Genomic DNA, 23060 nt, shown 5'->3' on the forward strand with positions numbered 1-23060 from the left:
GGTGAAGAATCCACCTGCCAATTCAGGGGACACGGGCTCGAGCCCTGGTCCGGGAAGATCCCACGTGCCACGGAGCAACTAAGCCTGTGCGCCACAACTACTGAGCCTGCGCTCTAGAGCCCGCGAGCCACAACTACTGAGCCTGTGAGCCACAACTACTGAAGCCCACGCACCTAGAGCCGTGCTCCACAACAAGAGAAGCCACCGCAATGAGAAGCCCGCACACTGCAACAAAGAGTAAGCCCCGCTCGCCACAACTAGAAAAAGTCCGTGCGCAGCAACGAAGACCCAACGCAGCCAAAAAAATTAATTAATTAATTATTTTTTTTAATTAAAAGAATTTAAAAATAAAAACAAAATCCAAGGAAAAGGTAAAGATGAATGCTTTAAGGTCATTAAAAAACCAACTGCAATAGCAAGCCCTAAGGCAGTAACTGGCAAATGGGAGTGGCAATAAAGTATAATAATTTAAAAAGAACAACATTCGAGAACCAGAAGTACTGGTATGGTTTGGGTTTTTATTGAAGAATAGCATGTTTTCCTTGAGTTCATAAAAGGATGTGCCATGGCATGCAGTTTTTAAAACACTTCAAAGTTCTCAGTCTAGAGCAACAAAAGTGGTAAGCAGTTTCTAAGCCTAAGTCCCAGGAACGCTCAGTTTACTATCACTGCCCATCTCCGAAGAATATGAGGGCAGCCACAGGAAAACCCAATAACTGATCTGCAGCAGGCTTTTTCTGGGGGTAGGCTAGAGTGACCATACTTACTGGAGTCCTCCCACTGGAATAAATGTAGCTTCCACGCAGAATAATACAAAAATCCCAGTACCAGAAAAAGGCAGAGGGCTAGCAGCAGATTGCGTACAAATACCAAGAGTCCCATCTTCACATGATTTACGATTTCCTACATGACCTAAAAAAAAAAAAACCAAAAAACAATTTAGGTCTTAACTGATAAAGCAATCATCTTATTGATATACTCTACCTTAAAATAAGTATTTATAGGAGAATTTCCAAATGAAGAACCACCTAGAATTACCACTGAGTTGATGACCTGGCATCCTCCAACCTGCTCAAGCCCGGCTCAAAGAACAGCTTCACCATCAGTCAGCATCCAAGCCAGAAATCAGCAGTCATCCTTGTGTCCCTCCTCTCACTCATTCCTAACACCCAATCAATGACCAAACTCTGGCAAGTCTAACCTCCCAAATAAATCTCAAATCACACCCCCTTCCCACCATCACTACCCTAGCCCATGCCACCACTGTATTCCCACAAGTTTCCACGCCTCCAAATTTGCACTCTCCCAAATCCAGCTTCCACACAGCACACGAACAGTCTGTTAATAACACAGAGTCTAACATTCCCTCCCTGCTTCAACCCCTTTGTATTAGTATTCTACTGCTGCTCTAACAAATTATCACAAACTCAGCAGCCTGAAACCACTCAAATTTATTATCTCAGAGCTCTGAAGGCCAAAATTCCAGCTATAGTGTGGCTCAGCAGGGTCCTCTGCATAAGGTGTCACAAGGCCAAAACCAGGGGCTGAGCAGGGCCGCATTCCTTTCTGGAGACTCTGGAGATGAACATACTTCCAAGTTCCTTCAGGCTGTAGGCTGAATTCAGTTTCTTGCAGCTGTAGGGCCCAAGTCCCTGTCTCCTTGCTGGTTATCAGACAGTGTTTGCTCCTGTTTTCCATGTGGTACATTTCAGTAGTGGTGGGTTAAGTCCCTCTTACTCTGATCTCACCAACTTCCCCTTCTACCACATCTTGATTCTGTTTCCAGCCGGAAAAACTTCCTTGCTTTTCAGGTTCATGCAATTAGATTGGGCCCACTTGAATAATCCAGGATAACCTCCCTACTTTAAGGTCTGTAGCCTTAATTTCACGTGCAAAGTCCCTTTTGCCATGTAAAGTAACACGTTTACAGATTCTAAGGATTAGCGTGTGGACATCTTTGGTTGTTGTTTTTTCTTCTTTTCTTTTTGGCCACGCCGTGCAGCATGCAGGATCTTAGCTCCCTGACCAGGGATCGAACCCACGCCCCCCTACAGTGGAAGCACGCAGTCCTAACCACTGGACCGCCAGGGAATTCCCACATGTGGACATCTTTGAGGGACCATTCTGCCTAACAGGCCTTTCATTAAATTCTCAATTCCTTTAAAATAAATTAATTGCTCCTTAGAGTCTAGTAGCTTCTCATTGCACCCCTATTTACTCTCCAACCATCTCCTGCTTCTCCCAACCTCATTTGTATCCTATGCTCTAGCCCCTCTTCTTTCTAGTCACTGAACATTTCTCTCCTCAAGGTCTGTCTGGAATACATTCTCCACCACCTATTTCACCTGCTGCACGTTCTTTGATACTCACCTTAAATGCAGCATCAGCCAAGAAGACTTCCTAGGAGCACCCTTCCCAAACCCCACTCAGCTATCTTAGTCATGAAATAATCTATGAGAGATATTATAAATATTATAACCTATGTATACATATTATAAATGAAGTGATAAAGAGTTAGCACTTGCAGACTATATAACTGTCCACCTAGAAAAGCCAAGAGAATCAACCGAAAAATCATTAGAACCAATAGAAAATTCAATAAAGTAGGTGATTATATGATTTACTTACAAAAATCAACAGCTTCTTAAAAACTATACCAGCGATAACCAATTAAAAACTGTAAGGGGGAAAAATTCCACTCATGATGGCAACAAAATCTATAAAATACCTAAAACTAAACTTCGGAAGAAATGAACAAGATTTTCACCAAAGGACGTAAAAGATCCAAATAAATAAACAGACATAACAGGTTCCCAAGTGAGAAGATTCAATATTGGAAACATGTCAGTTCTCCTGAAATGTCAGTTCTCTATAAATTTAGTCAAAACCCATGATTTTTTAAAACTTAGATCTAATGTTAATCTGAAGAGTTCATGCCCAAGAAGAATGAAGAAATTTTTTTAACGAACGACAATGAGGGATTCCCTGGTGGCACAGTGGTTAAGAATCCGCCTGCCAATACAGGGGACATGGGTTCGAGCCCTGGTCCGGGAAGATCCCACATGCTGTGGAGCAACTAAGCCTGTGTGCCACCACAACTACTGAGCCTGTGCTCTAGAGCCCATGAGCCACAACTACTGAGCCCGTGTGCCACAACTGCTGAAGCCCGTGCGCCTAAAGCCCGTGCTCCGCAACAAGAGAAGCCACCGCAACGAGAAGCCCGCATACCTCAATGAAGAGTAGTCTCCGCTCACCGCAGCTAGAGAAAGCCCGCGTGCAGCAACAAAGACCCAGTGCAGGAAAAATAAATAAATAAAATAAATAAATTTATTTTTCAAAAAAAGCTCCCACTGTATAGCACAGGGAACTGTATTCAATATCCTAATAAACCATAATGGAAAAGAATATGAAAAAGAATATATAAGCATATATTGGGTTGGCCAAAAAGTTATAGGAAACCCAAACGAACTTTTTGGCCAACCCAGTATATAATACATATATATCTGAATCACTTTGCTGTACACCAGAAACTAAGAAATTATAAATCAACTATACTTCGATTTAAAAAAATCAAATAACGCATTGTAGAAATGTAAATTGGTAGACTCTTTTGGGAGGAATTTGGAAGTACAGGTATCCCCTGCTTTTTGAAAGCTCGCTTTACACCACTTCGCTTCTATGAAAGACCTAAATGAAACAAACCCAAAGAAGATTTTCACTTTTATCAGAAGAGGTGAAAATAGCTTTCAGCATGTTTTGCATCCAGCGGTTATAGAGGCAGCGGGCACCCAGAGCAGCGAGAGTAGCACCACCAACCTCCTTTCCCAGGAAGTACACTCGGCATTTCTGCATCAAACCACCATAGATAGCTTTGAATTCTATCTGTGAGCATCTGTGCTTTATCTTGATTTATTTTGTGCATCTGTTAGCAAGATGTGTCCTAAGGTATCAGAAAAGCCTAAGAGAACTTGTAAGGGTGTTGTGCTCAGCATAAAAATGGACGTAATCAAGCATTTAGATTGTAGTGAACAAAATAAAGATGCGCTTGCTTCGAACGTTCCTGTGTCCACCATTCAAACTATTTACACTCAGAGGGAAAGAATATTGAAAGCTGCCGAAGTTACTATTGGTTCTGCTCGTAGGAAAGGGGTCTCTCTTAACTGGCATCCAGTAATGGATAAATTGGAAAGTCTGCTGCTTGAGTGGATTGATGGGTGTACAAAGCGCAGTGTTGCATTAAGTTATCTTATACTTAAGGAGAAATCGGTCTTTTCAAAAAGCTGAAACGGAAAGCACTGGATGGGGAATTCTCTGGTGGTCCAGTGGTTAGGACTCCATGCTCTCACTGCTGAGGGCCCAGGTTCAATCCTTGGTTAGGGAACCGAAATCCCACAAGCTGCACAGCGTGGCCAAAAAAAAAAAAAGAAAGAAAGAAAGCACTGGACAATGGTAATGAAAGTGTTACGAGAGTCAAATTTAAAGGCAGTCATGCCACCAAGAAGGGTGGGATAGGGAGGGTGGGAGGGAGATGCAAGAGGGAGGAGATATGGGGACATATGTATATGTATAGCTGATTCACTTTGTTATACAGCAGAAACTAACACAACATTGTAAAGCAATTATACTCCAATAAAGATGTTAAAAAAAAAAAAGAAAAAAGAAATAAAGGTAGTCATGGGTGGTTTCATTGGTTTTTGAGGCGAGGGCCGCTTCATAGCTTAAAAGTTACTGGACAGAGTGCTCTGGCTGATACTGGAGCTGCTGAAAAGTTCCCAGAAGGTGGCTGTTTACATAAGCAAGTGTTTAACTATGGCAAAGCTGTAGTTTACTGGAAAAAATTGCTGAGCAAGACCTTTCAAGAGAAGAAAAGCAGGCTAAGGGACACAAGGCATCAAAGGAGAGGTTTATCCTAATGCCTACTATTGACACCACTGGTGATGCTGTCCTAAGGCCTCAACTAATGTACCATTCAGAAAATCTGAGGGAACTTAAAGGCACTGATAAGAATACACTTCCTATTATGTTTCATTCACATCCAAGTGGTTGGAATACCCAAGTGATTTTTTTCTGAGTACATGAGTGGATACATTAGCCCTTCTGCTGAAAAATACTGTAGAGAAAATAACCTCCATAATAGGTGTCTTGTGGTTGTCAATAATTGTGCTGCTCATCCACCTGGCATTACCAGGTATAGCAGCAACATTTGTGCTGTGTTCTTACCGCCAAGTATGACATTGTTGCTGCAACTGCGTGGCCAAGGCCTAATAGCCAAATTAAGGCTTACTGTATGTAAAAATGTGATGCATTTTATTATAAGTGCCACTGACAGAGAGGGCAACTCCAGAGCATTATGAGAGATCTGGAAAAAATTAAAACATAAAATTTGCAATTGCTAGACTCACAGATATAGAGAACAAACAAGTGGTTACTAGTGGGGAAAGGGAAGGCGTGAGGGGCAATACAGGGGTAGGGGGAGAAAAAGGTTATTATGGGATTATATGAAATCATGTGTGTGACACTTTTGAAAATTGCAAAGCACTATAGAATACAAAGAATCTTTCATTCAATAAATAAATAAATAAAAATAAAACAAATAAATAAAATTGGCTACTGCTAAATCTGGAGATGCTTTCATTAGGCTAAAAGTCTTGGTGGGAATTGGCATTTGGAAGAGACTGTGTCCTGAAGTAATGAGCAATCTTAAAGGCTTCAAATCAACAATAAATATGGCAACAGTGACTATGGCTAAGGAGGCTGGGTTTGTGGAAGCTGATAAAGATGTTGAAGAGGTTTTAGCATCCCACGACCAAGAACTGACACACCAAGAGCTGATGCAACTGCAAGAGTAAAAGATATAGGTTGAAACTGAACTCAGTAGCAAATAGCCCATGAGTGAAGTCAACCAGAAACTAAATATAAAGCACTTACATGAGATTTTCACTACGAACGACAGTGCTGCAATGATTGCAGGAAAGTATGACTTTAATTTTGAAAGGACACACAAGTTTAGGACAGGTTTGCAGGATGTTTTGAGTGTCTATAAAGAATTGTATGATAGAAAAATGCGTGAGGCTAAGCAAATCAAGCATACTGTCCTATTCAAGCCTGTCACATCAGCCACAGCAGACAATGAACCTCAACCTTTGACATCAAGGCAGACAGCCATAGAAGGTGTAGACATAAGTGACCTGCCTGGTCTGATGGATTCAGACAATGATGAGATGTTGAGAAATGACCCTCTTCCCCTCTTTCCTACACCCTAGTCTCCTATACTTCCCACCAACCCAACCTCCAATGATTCAGCCTAACACACCATCACCACCACCTCTTAGCCTTCCAGTGTGCTTGCTGTCTTCTTGACTCTGGTGAGGGAAACTACACCATAAATACATTATTTCTATTTTATACAGGCTATGTATTTATCATGTCATTCCTGCTTTTAATATATGTTAGTGTTATTTTAGGTTTTAACTGTTATTTGGCATGATTTGGTAGTTATTCTTTGGGTCTGAGAACACTCAGAAAGTTTTCCGTATAAATTAATGGTATTCGCTTTTTCACTTTCTACCATTTTGGCTTCCGAAAGGTTTCATAGGAATGTTCTACTTTCAGATAGCAGGGGAAACCTGTATCTGTTGAAATTTACAACATTCACACACCTTGACTCCACATTTCTATTTCTATGACTTTTTTCCAAGAGTAACACTCCAACAACTATTTTAAAAGTATCAGTACATGGATGTTTATTAGCAACACTGATTATAAGAGCAAAATACTAGAAACAACTCAAATGTCCATCGATAGGGAACCAGACAAATACATTATGGTACATGTACACAATGATATTTATATCATTGCTATCACTGAGGTCTTGGCAGGAAGTAGACAGCACATGAAAAGGAGTTAACCAAAGGAATTAATGACAAGATTTTTTGTAGGGTTAGAGGAACTACCCAGGGGCAGTGACACATCCAGGAACTAGCAACAATAGGAAGCTACTCCTACCTTGGAGCTGAAAAGGCAAAGAGAAAGAAGGGAGATACTGGAGCCCAGCAAGAGCTGGCTGGAGGAGAGAGGCCAGCCAGCAGGAGCAGTGGCCACAGAGGAACACATCTGCTACTACGGCCATGGCAAGGGACAGTAGGGGACAATAAATACTCTGACTTCTCTCACCACTGGTCCTCTGATACCCATCAGTGCCTTTCATCAGCTGATCCCAACTGGAAGCCAGAAGGCAAGGAAGCCCAGATGGTACAGTTTGTAGAGGTCAGCCACCAGCACACAGAGAAAACAAGGTGGACTATGGATTTTTTTTTTTTTTTTTGGCTGCATTGGGTCTTCGTTGTTGCGCGAGGGCTTTCTCTAGTTGCAGCGAGCAGAGGCTACTTTTCGTTGCGGTGCGTGGGCTTCTCATTGCGGTGGCTTCTCTTGCTGCGAAGCATGGGCTCTAGGCGCACAGGCTTCAGTAGTTGTGGCGCACGGGCTCCAGTAGTTGTGCCATGCAGGTTTCAGTAGTTGTGGCTCATGGGCTCTAGAGCTCAGGCTCAGTAGTTGTGGTGCACAGGCTTATTTGCTCCGTGGCATGTGGGATCCTCCCAGACCAGGGCTCGAATACATGTCCCCTGCATTGGCAGGCGGACTCTCAACCACTGCGCCACCAGGGAAACCCTACAATGGATTGATGAAGGCAGGAAAATAACAAGTACAGAATATGATGTAACAGTTAACAGAATGAGACACACAGGCATGTCCTGACATAGAAAAATAGTTAGAGTATACCGCTAAGTGAAAAAAAAATCTTGTAGAATAGTACGTATGTGAATGTATGTACAGCCCCATACTGGTGGTAACAAACAAGGAAGACAGTAATCTTTTTTTTTTTTTTCGGTACGCGGGCCTCTCACTGTTGTGGCCTCTCCTGTTGCGGAGCACAGGCTCCGGACGCGCAGGCTCAGCGGCCATGGCTCACGGGCCCAGCCGCTCCGCGGCATGTGGGATCTTCCCGGACCGGGGCACGAACCCGCGTCCCCTGCATCGGCAGGTGGACTCTCAACCACTGTGCCACCAGGGAAGCCCCCGACAGTAATATTTAAAATTAAGGTTAAGAAGGAAGTACATAGATAAAAGAATACACACCAAGCTGTTGACAGTAATTACCTCTGAAAAGCGGGTTTGGAGAGGGTATTTTTCACGATGTATTTGTATATTTAACTTTAATATTTGTACTCATGCAAGTAATAAATGTACAAAGTTTTCAAAGTGAAATAGAAATTGGAGACTTGCATTTCCAGTAGCACAAAGAACATGTACTCTGTCCAATCCTCTGACAAAAACAATGAGAAATTTAAGGTATAAACAGCCTGCCTACAAAAAGCAGGTGGTTCTTGGAAAGATTTTTCTTCCCTTTTAAAAGGGGACTGAAGTGGCGGCTCCCAGCCCTTCCCCCCTCCTTCTGTCCTGAATGCAGATGTGACATCTGAACTGCCACAGCCATACTGTGACTTCAACCTAAGGCTCTGGCAGACACACAACCGTCAGTCAGTCAACGAATTTACCCATTTGTTCAACAGCTATGACAGTGAGAATGGCGAACTAATCACCTATTTTATTTCTGACTTTTCCATTAAGGAAAAAGATTTTCAAATAAAGAAGTAGAACAAACAGCCTAAACAGGAAACTGATCTCCAGAAGTGGGTGACATACAAAGAAGCAAATAAGAGCTTAAAATAAGCCAAAGCCTCCAAGACAAGGAGGAGTGTAACATCTTGATATTCGGAAAGAGATGAAATTTCAAACTCACTGCCAGGACAAAAGCTTGACAACACATTCTAGTGGTGAGGCTGTGGGGAGAACGCCCATACATTGCTGGTGGTAGGAGGGATTTGGCAGTATCTAACAAAACCATACATGCTTCTACCCTTTAACCCGATGATCTCACTTCTAAGAAACTATCCCAAAGATACACTGACAAAAATACAAAAAGATTTATGCACATGGCTACTTATTGCAGCACTATTTGTAATATAAGAGAAAAAAACCCTTCAGTAAGGACTGAATAAACTATGGTGTATTCACAAAATAGAGGATTATGCAGCCATAAAAAGGAATGAGGGAGCTTCCCTGGTGGTGCAGTGGTAAAGAATCCGCCTTACAATGCAGGGGATGAGGGTTCAATCCCTGGTCAGGGAACTAAAATCCCACATACCGCGGGGCAGCTAAGCCCACACGCCGTACCTACTGAGCTCACGCGCCTCAACTAGAGCCTGCGTGCCGCAAACTACAGAGCCCACGTGCCCTGGAGCCCGTATGCCACAACTAGAAAGAGAAAACACGCACACCACGACTACAGAGAAGCCTGCGCACCATGACGAAAGATCCCACGTGCCTCAACAAGGATCCCGCGTGCACAACTAAGACCTGACGCAACCAAAAATAAATAAAATAAATAAAAAATAAAAATAAATCTTAAAAGGAATGAGCTCTCTCTCTCTCTTCCTTTCTGAATAACTTAATCTAAAAGCCATTAGGCTTTAGGGGCCAAGCAAGGTAGGCACATATATCTGGAGTTAAGAGGGGGAGGACCATCAGGCCATCATGATAAGTCTGGGGGTATGGCAGGAGGTGATAAGGGACTGACCAAATAAGTAAATATACTGAGGCTAACAGGAGCCAGATTTCTCAGTGATGGAGAAGTGAGTTGAAAATGTAGAAAAAGAAAAACTAGAATAAATCTTTTGGGTTGTACTGGAATTGAAGGTATCAGCGTGAACTGATGGTTTTCAATATATACACATACAAAAATATAAAAATAACTATAGATGTGGACAGTGTATGTGTGCTTTTGTGTATGTACATGCTTGTAAGCCCTAGCTCTGTCCACTGAAAGGGCCTGGCAGCAATCATATCCCAGTAGCAATAGGCACACCTAGCACCTCGATCTTGGTTTTTAAATACTATTCTCCACTATGTAATAGGAACCAGGGGTCCCTGGAAGAATGGCTGATTCCAGGGCTGAGGCAGAGAAGGCACTATCAAGATAAGCCTGAAAGTAGAAAAGTGCTCAAAGAGTGCCATGTGAAAAGGAAAATGCAGTCAGCTTGAGGGACTCCCAATGGCCAGGTCTGGGGCAATTTAGACTGATAATAACAGACTATGACCCATTAAATAAGAATTTAATAAGTGAGGAGAGGAAAAAGCTCTTCCTTACAGTGGAATGAGTGTAGAATAATGTAATTAGAAAATCACTATTTAGCAATCATTTTAGTAATAATTCAGCTACGAAACATCAAAGGATGCTAAAATTAATAAGTAGTATTTTGAGAAATGGGATATTATATCATCTTAAAGTATCTCCCCACAAGATACTTATTAATTACAGAGAGGAAAAGAGTAATTTTACAATGCAGAAACCTGACAGACACCACCACAGACTAGCTGAAGGATATATGGGAGTTCTTGTAATATTTTTGCAACTTATTTGTAAGTCTGAAATTATTTCAAAATTAAAAGTTTTTAAAAAAGAAAAAAACTTAAACCAAATGCGCAAATAAATGTTCAAATAAACATCAAATGATATTATGCAGCCAATTAAGATGTTGTTTATGAAAAAATTTTAATGACATGGAAAAATGCTTATGATATAGTAACAAATGAAAAACGTTGAAAGAAAGAAAGAAAGAAAAAGACCAGAATAAAAATATAAGAACACTTAACAGATGAATGCAGAGAATTTTTCTGGCTGCAGGAGGGCACCTGGCCTCCCTGCACAGCCATGAAAAAAAAGCACACAGGGGCTTCCCTGGTGGCGCAGTGGTTGAGAGTCCGCCTGCCGATGCAGGGGACACGGGTTCGTGCCCCGGTCCGGGAAGATCCCACATGCCGCGGAGCGGCTGGGCCCGTGAGCCTTGGCCGCTGAGCCTGCGCATCCGGAGCCTGTGCTCCGCAACGGGAGAGGCCACAACAGTGAGAGGCCCGCTTACCGCAAAAAAAAAAAAAAAAAAGCACGCAGGTAAAGAGCTACAAGTGCTCACAGCAAACTCTCTTCAGCATGTAGAGGGAATGTAGCAGCTGGACTCATCCCCTCCTCATGCATTCATCTTATCTCAGAGAAGGATCTGTCTCTCTTCTGTTCAAAACTAATGTAACAAACACCAAGTGCCAGGGATTATGCAAGGCACAGAGGACACTAAGACAATCAGATTTATACCCTGCCCTAGAGGAGTTTGACTTCTCACTCCCCATTCATTCTTCCACCCACCACAATCTGATCTGGCTTCCAATCCTACCTGTCGCTCAATTAAGTTTACCACCGACCTCTTAATTGCCAAAGCCACTGGACACCAGGGTCCTCCCATGACTTGACCTTTCTACAGCATCCGAAACTGTAAGAGACGTACAGTGTGGTGGTAAGAGCTCTTTCTTGTCTTCTTTACTTAGCAACACCAACTCATCTTCTAGGACTCTGTTCAAGTCTTACCTCCTTCAGAAAGCTTTCCTTAAACACTGCCCAACACTATGGCAATCTGTGCTCCCGAAACACCCAATGCTTACCTCTATCACAGCAACTGTAAAATATCTTATCTATTTTTCTGTCTCTGTAAGGAATTAGCATACAATTTGAAAGCAGAATCTATAACTTAGGTCTGTGAATCACCCACATATAACAGCACAGCACTTAGTACACAGCACATTCAAGAAGTGTTTAAAGATAAAATAAATTAATATATTTCTAATTATATTCCCCCAACTCTAAACACAATTAATATAATTTGTACACATTCCAAAAAGTAATATATACTAAAGACATAATGTGTGTGTGTGTGTGTGTGTGTGTGTGTATAGAGAGAGAGAAAGATAGAGACACAGAGGAGGGAGGACAGAGGAGAGGAGCGGGAGGGGGAGGGGGGAAGAGAGAGAGGAAGGGAGGAAGGGAGGGAGAGAGGGAGAGAGGGAGAGGAGAGAGAAGGAGAGACAGAGGGAGGGAGAGAGAGGGAGCACGCGAGCAATTTTAAATGTAGAGAGAAGCTTAGGGTGCTGTCTCAGGCTTTTTATATTCTCATTCCACAGATATCCCCAAGGCAATCTCATTCCACTTCCATGATTACAATTACCATCCTTATCCCAAATTTTATATATTCCATCCAGATACTTCTTCTAAGTTCCATGTCCATTTATTTAACTTTTTTTTTTTTTTTTTGGCCTTACCGTGCAGCTTGCAGAATCTCAGTTTCCCGACCAGGGACTGAACCCAGGCCCTGGCACTGAAAGCCCAGAATCCTAACACTAGGCCACCAGGGAACTCCATTTATTTAATTTCTGTATCATCATCTAGATGTTTCACAGATGTCTCAGACTTCCCAAAAAAACCTCCTCTTTCTCCAGTATTCACTATTTCAATAAAAGGCAACACCTTCACAGGTGCTTCTGTCAAAAACCTGGAAATTATCCTTGACACTACCCTGCTTCTCACTCTCACCCTCCATATATAATCAGTCATCCAGCCCTATGAATTTTACCTCTTAAATACTTCTTAAATCCATCTGTCCCTCTATCTCCACTGCTACCATCGTATTTCAAGTCACTATAACCCTTTGTTTGGGCTACAACTATAGCTTCCTAATAAGCCTCCCATGTCCATTCTTTTGTGTGTGATAAATTTGACGTTACATTTTGTAAATTTAAGGTGTATAGCGTGTTACTTTGATATATTTATATACTGTAATATGACTGCCATTTAAGCAATATTTATTACATTATAGTACAATATTATTGTCTATATTCATTATACTGTATGTTAGATCTCTGTGGCTTGTTTACTACTTGCTACAAGTTTCTACCCTTAACCGTAATCAGACTTATTCCCCCATCCCTCAACCTCTGGTAACCTCCATTGACTCTCTGCTTTTGTACAGGTTTGCTTTTCAGATTCCACATATAAGTGATATTGTGCAGTACTTGCCCTTCCCTGACTCATCTCACTTAGCATAATGTGCTCAAGGTCCATCCATGTTGTCACAAATGGCAGGATAGCCTCCTTTCTCATGGCTGAATAAATATTCCATTGTGTATATGTACCACATCTTTTTTTATCCAGTTATCTATTGATGGGCATTTGGGTTGTTTCCATATCTTGGCTATTGTGAATAATGCTGTGATAAACAGGTGTGTATGTATATTTCATCCTGTTTTCATCTCCTTTGGGTACTTCCATATTCATTCTTGATCCTCTTCAATTCATTCTCCACATAGCAGCCAATGTGGATCTGTTTTATTCCCAGGTTTAAACTTTGTAAATTTCCCACTGTCTTTAGGGTAAAGTCCCAAACCCCTTAACAGGGCCTATAAGACTGCATGATCTGGCCCCTGCCCACATCTCCTCCCATCTCTGTTACCATCTCTTACCACCTTACCTCTGTGAGTCTGCAACAATGAACGTCTTTCAGTGTTTTGAACTTGTCATCCTGTCTCCTAATGGCAGGCTGAAGCCTTCTTGACCCTACCACTTCACCTAGCCAACTGTCACTCCGCCTTTAAGTCTCAGCTTAAAAGTTAATTCCACAGGGAAGCCTTACCCATCTCCACACTTTAGGTTAGGTCTCCCTATTAGAAATTCCCACAGCACCCGTATACCCCCATCCATTACATAATGCATTTATACTCAGGAGTATTTACAGTAATTTGCTTAAAATTTTATTCTGGCTAATCCAGGCAGTGAACAGGTCTATTTTATTCACCATTGCATCCCTGGTAGATATTCAAAAACTATCTGCTCACTGACCAAATGTTCAGTCACTTATAGTCTGCTCAAAAAAAGGTACAAAAGGTACATAAAACTAGGTTGTTCTAATTAGCCATAAAAGAAAATTCCACAAAAATTTGAACTCACTGAAACAAAGTACACCAAACTCCTGTCATTTCTAAAACATCCTACAATGTGGTTATTTTCTAAACTATACCTAGCAAAAATTTTTAGTCTGAAATGTTAGAATTTTGTTGACCTTCAAATAGCAGCCATAATGAATATGAACTCAATTATGACAAAATTACACAGAGCAAAAGCCACAAAGTATTTCCTGAACATGTCTCCCGTGAATCCTTTTGAGGCAAGCTAATTAGACACTATTATGTACTATTTATTACCCAGCTTCCTGAACAAGTTACTGAAAAGATCGATTTTTTTAAATGGTTTTGCTGAATGTATACTTCCTTTTCAGACTTTATGCATGACTAAGCAGATTTAAGTAGTTAATTAACATGCAATATATTACCTTATTCTATGCAGAAGAATTGTGTATTTTCTAATTGCAAGTCAATGCAGGGGAAAAAATAATCAATATTGCTAATATTCACATAGTACTTACTGCAGACTAGCCACAGTTCTCAAAGTTTTATATGATTTAATTCACTGAATCTTCTCAACAATCCTACAAGGTTATCATTCTCATTATATAGAGAATAAACTGAGGTACAGAGAGGTAAAATTATCTTATCTAAGATCATAGAGCTAGAACGTGGCAGACTGAGGATTCAAATCCAAATGATCTGACTTCAGTCATATAATTTTTTTCATTTGAAGAAGTTATATGGTACAACAGAACAAAAATGAAACGTAACCAGTGAAGAATCTAAACAAAAGTGGAAGAAAGGAAAGGGGAGGGTCAAGGGGAAGTGTGGTAAAGGAAGAGCACACAACAGAAAAAACTTTTGTCACAGGATGGATACAGATCATTAACAAAGGTTCTACCAGCCCCTCCACCACTCCCAAAAGGCTCTAAAAAAACAAGCGGTAACTAAGAGCCAAGATTAAAGTGAGAGCCTCAGGGAAAAAATAGTGAAACAACATTTTTTAAGTAAATTTAACACTCAGGAAAAGTGAAGAAAGAAAAATAACACCACCACAAAAACAAAAGGCTCCATGAAAGGAACAATTAAGAACTGCTGAAAACACAATAAGAGTCATGAAGGCCCTGGTGGATAAAATGTGAGGAAGACAAAGGGCTTCCCTGGTGGCGCAGTGGTTGAGAGTCCACCTGCCGATGCAGGGGACACGGGTTCGTGCCCCGGTCCGGGAAGATCCCACATGCCGCCGGAGCGGCTGGGCCCGTGAGCCATGGCCGCTGAGCCTGCGCGTCCGGAGCCTGTGCTCCACAACGGGAGTGGCCACAACAGTGATAGGACCGCTTACCGCAAAAAAAATAAAATGAGGAAGATAAAATGAAAAAGAATAAAAGGTTTAAAAGGATTTACCAAAACAAACCCAAACAAAAAACAAAAATACAATAGTTGCCATAGGAGATCCAGCATAGGTATGATTGGTGTCTGAAAAAGAGAACCAAGGATACAGAACAAAAAAAAGATATGCAAAAATGGATAATCAGAGAGAACTGGGCTGAGGGCAAGTTGGCCCAAAAATACAGAGTCCCAGCTTCTCTGAGCCCCAACAGCCAAGGTGGCAAGGATAACCTGAAGATCTGCAAAGGGAATTAAAAAGCTAAGGGTATGCTGAGGTTCCGATTACCCGCTGTGTGGATTACAGACTTACTGCCTCTTAGCTCCAAATTCATCCTTTTTGCTTGCTCTGTGAAAATGGATCTGGGCCCTTTAAATATTTTCCTTTTGCTAGTTGACATGATGTCAAGCTTTGTCACTAGACGGTGCTGGAAAGCCATGGCTTCTGGGTTCTAGTGTGTTCCTCTAGGTAGGCTCCTGCAGCACACAGGACTTTTCCAGTGGACAGCAGCCAGCAGTGAGCAGCGGCCAACAGCTTCCCTCAGCACTTCTCTTGGGCAGTTTTGTAGCAGAGTGCCTCTGGTGGGACGTCTCTCTGTAAACAGCTTTCCCCAGTACCCAAGACGGCAGATTTCTGGCAAGCTCCACCATGCAGCATCACAGTGGCTCATCTGCAATCCAGTGAGCCATTGTCATGTCCACTACACCAAAGTCTGAATCTCAGCCTGTGGTGGGTGTGAGGCAGGTTGGGGAGCTCATCCCTGCAGGTTGGGGAGTCATCCCATGACTCTAGCTCATCCCTGAGGTGGCGGCTGCTCCTTGGATCTGTTTCTATATTCTCTAGAGTTCTCTTTACTTCTTTTTGACAGCGTTATTGAGATATCATTCGCATACTATACAATTCACCCATTCAAAGTATGCCTTTCGATGGCTTTTAGTATTTTCAGAGTTGTGCAAACATGACCACAATCAATTTTAGAACATTTCTATTACCCCGAAATGATTCCCCACACCCCTTAGCTGTCATCCCCTACAAACCTCCAGCCCTGAGCAACTACTAAACTCCTTTGTTCCATAGAATAGGCAAATGTTTATAGATATCTCATATAAATGGAATCAAACAATATGTGGTCCTTTGTGACAGGCTTCTTTCACTTAGCACAATGTTTTTAAGGTTTGTGCACATCAGTACTTCATTTCTTTTTATTGCCAAATAACATTCCATTGTATGGACCATCTTTTATTTATCCATTTGTCAGTTGATGGACATGTGGGCTGTTTCCACCTTTTGGCTGAATAATGCTACAATGCATATTCATGTACAAATTTTTATAGGGACATAAGTTCTAATTTCTCTTGGGTATATATGTAGGAGTGAAATATACCCAGGTCATATGGTAACTCTATGTTTAACTACTTGAGGAAATGCCACTGTTTTCCCACCAGTGTATGAGAGCTCTGATTTCTCCACACCTGTGCCAACACTCATTATCTGTCTTTTTGATTATAGCCAGCCTAGTGGGTGGGTAGGAAGTGGTATCTCATTGTGGTTTTTTTTTTTTTTTTGCAGTACGTGGGCCTCTCACTGTTGTGGCCTCTCCCGTTGCGGAGCACAGGCTCCGGACGCGCAGGCTCAGTGGCCATGGCTCACGGGCCCAGCCGCTCTGCAGCATGTGGGATCTTCCCGGACCGGAGCACGAACCCGTGTCCCCTGCATCAGCAGGTGGACTCTCAACCACTGCGCCACCAGGGAAGCCCCTCATTGTGGTTTTGATTTGCATTCCCCTGATGGCTAATGATGTTGAACATCTTTCCAAGTGCTTATTTCTTTACAACTTACTAGCTAATCTCGTTACTCCAATTCACTGTTAAAGTTAATAGTCCTTACATTAAACTCTACCTGCTGAAAGTACCAAGTCATTGGACCTAGACTTGTGTAACATGGGCAGTCAGTGACTTTCTGAGTACAAATTAGATATCTACACCAAGGTTTTAAAAATGGAAGGCAGAAGAGTAAAACTGCAAAGATTTTGTCCCTGGTCAGATGTTCCCTTTATTAGTAGCTGAGAAAAAAGCCTAGGGGAGAGGGGTAAAAATCCAAGGAAACAGAACTTTCAGTTTTGCATGTTTTAGTTCATTTCTGTTTTTACAAACAAAAAGCCTTTCTGAATAAGAGCTGTTAATGTTTGGTTTTATTGGGTTTCTGATTATTTGTTTTAATGGTGTGTTCAGAGGACAAGCTTCTAGACCTAATTCTTTATTTGGAAAAGTTGACTCCAATCAGTCTTGAGAAAATGCAACTGGAATATTTGAAAAGATGATCTTGCTTTGGGCCAGCTGAGATAAAATGGTGGGGACTGGTGATGAAGGTGGCTGGGAGACGGCAGCATGTCCAGAAAACTGGAAACAGAAGGTTGCAGCACAAAAGCAGTCAAGAACAATACTTAAACATGGGCATGGCTGTGTTCCAATAAAACCTGCCGGCCTGTTTGCTGGCCCCTGCTATGCATGGTATATAGACATACAACATGTAGCAAAACCACAAGAGCATAAAAACATGCATGGGAATTTTAAAACTTTAAATTCAAGATAGTGTTTTCTCTGGTGAAGGACGGAGGAGACCAGGGAAAAATACATGAGGCTTTTACTGGAACTGTAATGTTCTGTTTCTTAAAAAAAAACAAAAACTGAAGTAATATGGCATATTAAGATTTGGTGATGGCTATCATCATATTATTCTGTTCTTGTATGTGTAAAATACATCATTAGAAAATACAAGATAAATGTTCCCTTTCATTGCTATTATGTCTCTGAGACTTCAGATGTCTTAGGCCTATGTAGTAGTTCCACATTGTTTATCTGCTCATATCTTTTTTTAAAAAGGGCAAGGAAAAAAATATAATATTGCAGAATAACGATGCTGGAACCACGATGGAAGCTATGCCATCTTATCAGTCCAGGCAGAAGCCATTACTACACACCTGAGTATAGCAGTAGGAACACAGTGTGGTACCTGCCCTCAAGAACAGTGTGATGCATGTAGTTAAACAGGTACGGACATTATGAGGTGGTGGAAATTTATGACTGTCTGTGAGGTTTCAGAAAAGCTTCAGTGAAGAAGCTGAAGCAGTAAAAAGGTAGAGAGGCTTTAGATGCCATGCTAAGGGGTCTGAAATTTATCCCACTGGCAATGGAGAACCAGTGAAGGGAGTAAGCAGAGAAATGATATAGTCCTATCTGTATTTTAGAAAGATCACTTGAGTAGCAATACAGAGGACAGCCTGGAAAAGGCCAAGCAAGAGCAAGAAGAGGCTGTTGTAACAGCCAAGGCCATTCACTGTCAGAGAGAATAGACATCTCAAAGGCACACAAAGATTCACCAAGGTAACAAAAGAAAATACCAGAACTCCTGTTTATAAACTTTTCTGATATTTAATTTCAGTGGACACTGGCCTCCTCAAACAATCCCTATGTCAGACATCTTGGGGCACATGAGGTTCAGGAAGAATCCTCAAAAAGTGTGAAAGTTCCAGAGCGTGGGGGGTAATGGTACCATTACGTAATTACCATTTGCTTCGTGATGCAGTGCAGTTTATGCATTAAGTGACATCAATGTGGTTAATTTCATAAAAATTGGATCATACTTTAAATAAATAGGATCATAACTAAACTTGACAATGAGATGATGAGTAACCATGAAACTCTTGTGCCTCAAAGAAGTTCTCTGGTTATCATCTGGCCAAGCATGTATAAGACTTCCAGAACTTAAAGAGCAGCTGTATATTCTTCTTTTACAAACATACTGGTGTTCCAAGTTTGCTAAACTTTTCTGGGATGGCAAATGTCTGTTAATAGTATGGCACCTAGAAGATTTTCCAAAATACACACATCTGCCCTTTCAAGGTGAAGAACATGTCTTAACAAAAGCTAGAAACTAGTTTTGTTCGTTTGTTTGTTTTTAAAGAAAATACGTTGAGTGCATTTTGACAACAGATGTTTGGCAGTCTTTCCATCCTTATGTTATTTTGTTGCCAAAAAGATGTAAAAGTGTCATTTATAAAAACTCTCATATCTACATGCCAGCAGTTCTCAAACTGTGGTCCAAGGACCCCAGACAGTCCCCAAGACCCTTTCAGTGGATCTGAAACAGGAGGGAAGGGGGCAGGGCACAACCTTTGAAAGAATGACATAGCTCTAGAACATGACATAAACTGATTAGAACCAAATGGGTCCAAGATGGTGGACAAGTCGACTTCCACTAGACCTTGAGCCTCAGTATTCGCTCACTGTAACATATCAGCAAGCTAAATGACACACCCACAAGCGCCATGACAGTTCCAAGACAGACCACAGGATTAAAAAGTGGGCCGTTGCCCAATTCCTGGAAATCCCTTCCCCTTCCTGAAATAGCTGGAATACTCCTCCCACTCATTAGCCTATGAAATTACCCACCCCTATAAAAACTGACAACCCCATACCCTGGTGCCTTTCTCACCTTCTGAGATGGCCCACACTGTGTCTGTGGAGTGTTTCCCTCTAAATAAACCCACTTCTTACCTATCACTTTGTCTCTCACTGAATTCTTTCTGCGATGAGACATCAAGAACCTGAGTTTCATTAAGTCCTGAAACCAGTGTGTGATCTCAGTTGGAAGACTGTGGCTTTTGGCCGGGTTCGAGTCCCAGCCACATGAGTTCAAATCCCAATCTGGGTTTAGGCTGGGTTTGAGTCCTGGCACGTGGGTTCAATCCCAATCTGAGGTGCACAGTTTCAGATCCACGAGTTCAAAACTGTTTTCACAGTAATTCTCAGACATTATTTGCCCTGTTCACTCTCTTTCTCTCACCAAGGGTCCAGCACAGTTTTCCAGAGGCTATATAACACATGATGACATGTGACTATATCACTGTCCTCACAGCTAACGGAATGCGTGCTTGTGTATTCTCGTGACTTAAAATTTTCTCAGTAACTTTTAATACATTAAATATCAATAGACAAAACCCATAAAATGAAAGTTCTTTGGGGTTTCAATAATTTTTATAACTTATAAAGGGGTCCTGAGATCAAAAACTCTGAAAATCACTGCCATATACTTTGAAAACTTAGGAACAGAATATTCTAACCTGTTTAACATATTTCAAACACAAGGTTTCTGTGGGGTTTAAGTCATGTCAAAAACACATAAACATGCCATCGTTCCATTATTTTGTAAAGAAAACTAACATCAAGGAAAAGGGGAATTTACTGACATATAGACAAATAATAAGACAAGGCAGTAGATAACATTTAATCAGAATAATATAAGTCGTGCAGAAGTTCACAGGGAAGGAACTCCTGTCAACCAGGATGACCAGGCAGAACCTAAAGGAGAACAAATTGGGATTAAACCCCTATTATCATCTTTACAAACATTTCAGAAGAAGACTGAGGAGGAGCAAAATTTCAGGGGGACACAGTCAACAACGATGATGACACGCTGAAGAAGCGCACACATTTTAGCAGCCCAAGCAGTGAGCACATTAAAACATCAGCGACAAGAGTGTATGCACACGTGCATGTGTCACTTCTGGGTGAGGGCTGGGAATGGCTGAATGACCATATATAATTTGTTGGCATTTAAAGAATGTTTAAATTGGTACGATATTCATATCAACCAACTGTTCCCTTCTTGATCTCAGGATAATTCTCTCATGCCCAACCCACCCAGACCACCATCACTGTGGCGCAGTGGTTAAGAATCCGCCTGCCAATGCAGGGGACACTGGTTCGAGCCCTGGTCCGGGAAGATCCCACATGCCGCGGAGCGGCTGGGCCCGTGAGCCATGGCCGCTGAGCCTGCGCGTCCGGAGCCTGTGCTCCGCAACGGGAGAGGCCACAACAGTGAGAGGCCCGCGTACCGCAAAAAAAAAAAAAAAAAAAAAAAAGATGTATAAATAAAACCACAGTGTTGGCAGATGATTTTAGGCTAACGATCACCTACTGTGGACCAGGGAATATACTAAGCATTAAGAATCTTAAAACTGGGACTTCCCTGGTGGTCCAGTGAAAAATCCACCTTCCAATGCAGGGGACATGGGTTTGATCCCTGGTCGGGGAACTAAAATCCCACATGCCGTGGAGCAACTAAGCCCGAGCCCGTGCACCACAACTACAGAGCCCACGCACTCTGGAGCCCGCACACCACAGCGAAAGATCCCGACATGCTGCAACTAAGACCCGACACAGCCAAAAATTACTTACTTACTTACTTACTTAATTTTTTAAAATCTTAAAACTATTATTTTTATGATAAGAGGTCCCTTATGTATTTAATAGTACAGGAGCAGGCTTTTTACAACTATTTGCTCAAATTCTCAGAACCTTGCAAGGTAGGTATTTTTATCCGCATTTTACCAATTTTACACAAGAGGTTCTGAAGCCTGCCCAAGGCCACACCTTAGAAACTGGTGAAGCCATGATGGAAATCTTGGTCTGCTGACTCTCCTCTACCCCCAGGCAGGACATGGACACACCCTTACTATTACTGCAGTAGCCTAAATGGTAACCTTCCCTCCAGCCTCACCTCATTCTAAGCTCTCTTCATCCATTATATTTTATGACCCTGTAGCAGACATGGCACTATGGTTGCAAACCTCAGAACCTCCCATGTCAGAGAAACAGGACATTCACTCCTCTGCTGCCTCCACACACACTGATCTTCCTAAAAGGCAAAGCTGATGAAGTCATTTCCTACCTTCAAACCCTTCAGTGGCTCCTCCTCATCATCACAATAAACTCCTGAACTCACAAGCTTCAGTCTAACTTCTACAGCCTCCACACACTCCCCAAACATACCCTATTCTCCTGCCTTTCAAGCATCTTCAGAATGCAGCCACACTCTCTTGTGTTTCTAGGCCATTACACATTGTTTCCTGCCTGAAAAGCCTTTTAAACCCACATCTACCCAGCTACTAGCTAGTGATCCAAGACTTAGGTAGGTGTGAGCTTCTCTGGAAAACCATTATTTACATTCCCTGTGTGGCATCAGATTCTCTTTTTAGGAGATCCCACAGGACCCTCAAACATAGCCCGTTACAATGTATTCTAACTACACGTTCACTGGTTTCTGGTCCTACCAGACTAAAGGCTCTTTGAGGCCCGGGATATGCCTTTTGTTTTTGTAATGCCATAACCTAGCACAGAGGTTAGCAGACAGTTCATGCTCAATAGCTACTTATGGGGTGACTAGAGGGCCTAGTACAGTAGAAGACACAGACACATATACAACCAAGCAAAATAAAATAGAATAAATGTGAAAATAAGAAAGGTGTGGGCTTCCCTGGTGGCGCAGTGGTTGAGAGTCCGCCTGCCAATGCAGGGGACACGGGTTCGTGCCCCGGTCCGGGAAGATCCCACATGCCGCGGAGCAGCTGGGCCCGTGGGCCATGGCCGCCGAGCCTGCGCGTCCGGAGCCTGTGCTCCGCAACGGGAGAGGCCACAACAGTGAGAGGCCCGCGTACCGCAAAAAAAAAAAAAAAAAAAAAGAAAGAAAGGTGTGACAGGATGCCAAGGAAGTGGAAAAAGGTAGGAAAATCTGGGGAAATCCTGAGATTTCCTTACCTGATTTCTCAAAGTTTCTTCAAATCCTGCTGCTGCTGCTGCTGCTGACGTTGATAGTCATAATCATGAGTCCTTACCTTGAACTAGGAACCGGGCAAAGCACTTTACATAAAGTGAACTCATAACCACCCTACGCATTTCACTGATGATGCAACTCGGACTTCAGAATCAGACACTTGCTCAATGTTAGATAATCAATGGCAGGAGCAAGATTTCTACCCAGGTTTCACTTT

General features: G+C 42.1%; 1 protein-coding gene across 3 annotated transcripts in view; it reads right to left on the bottom strand.

Moving 5' to 3' along the window:
* ST3GAL3 (ST3 beta-galactoside alpha-2,3-sialyltransferase 3) overlaps window positions 1–23060 on the bottom strand; it is a 229152-nt gene that overhangs the window by 199993 nt on the left and 6099 nt on the right. For all 3 annotated transcript variants that reach the window (XM_089894613.1, XM_022575499.2, XM_022575498.2), the window contains exon 2: window positions 768–912. In XM_089894613.1, the coding sequence (XP_089750739.1) occupies window positions 768–882 (115 nt within the window). In that variant the 5' untranslated portion in view covers window positions 883–912. The remainder of the gene's footprint in view (window positions 1–767; window positions 913–23060) is intronic.

Source organism: Delphinapterus leucas, chromosome 1 (assembly GCF_059928025.1).
Source record: "Delphinapterus leucas isolate spDelLeu-1000000601 "Yukka" chromosome 1, BTC_Dleu_Yukka2, whole genome shotgun sequence".
Classification (NCBI taxonomy): domain Eukaryota; kingdom Metazoa; phylum Chordata; class Mammalia; order Artiodactyla; family Monodontidae; genus Delphinapterus; species Delphinapterus leucas.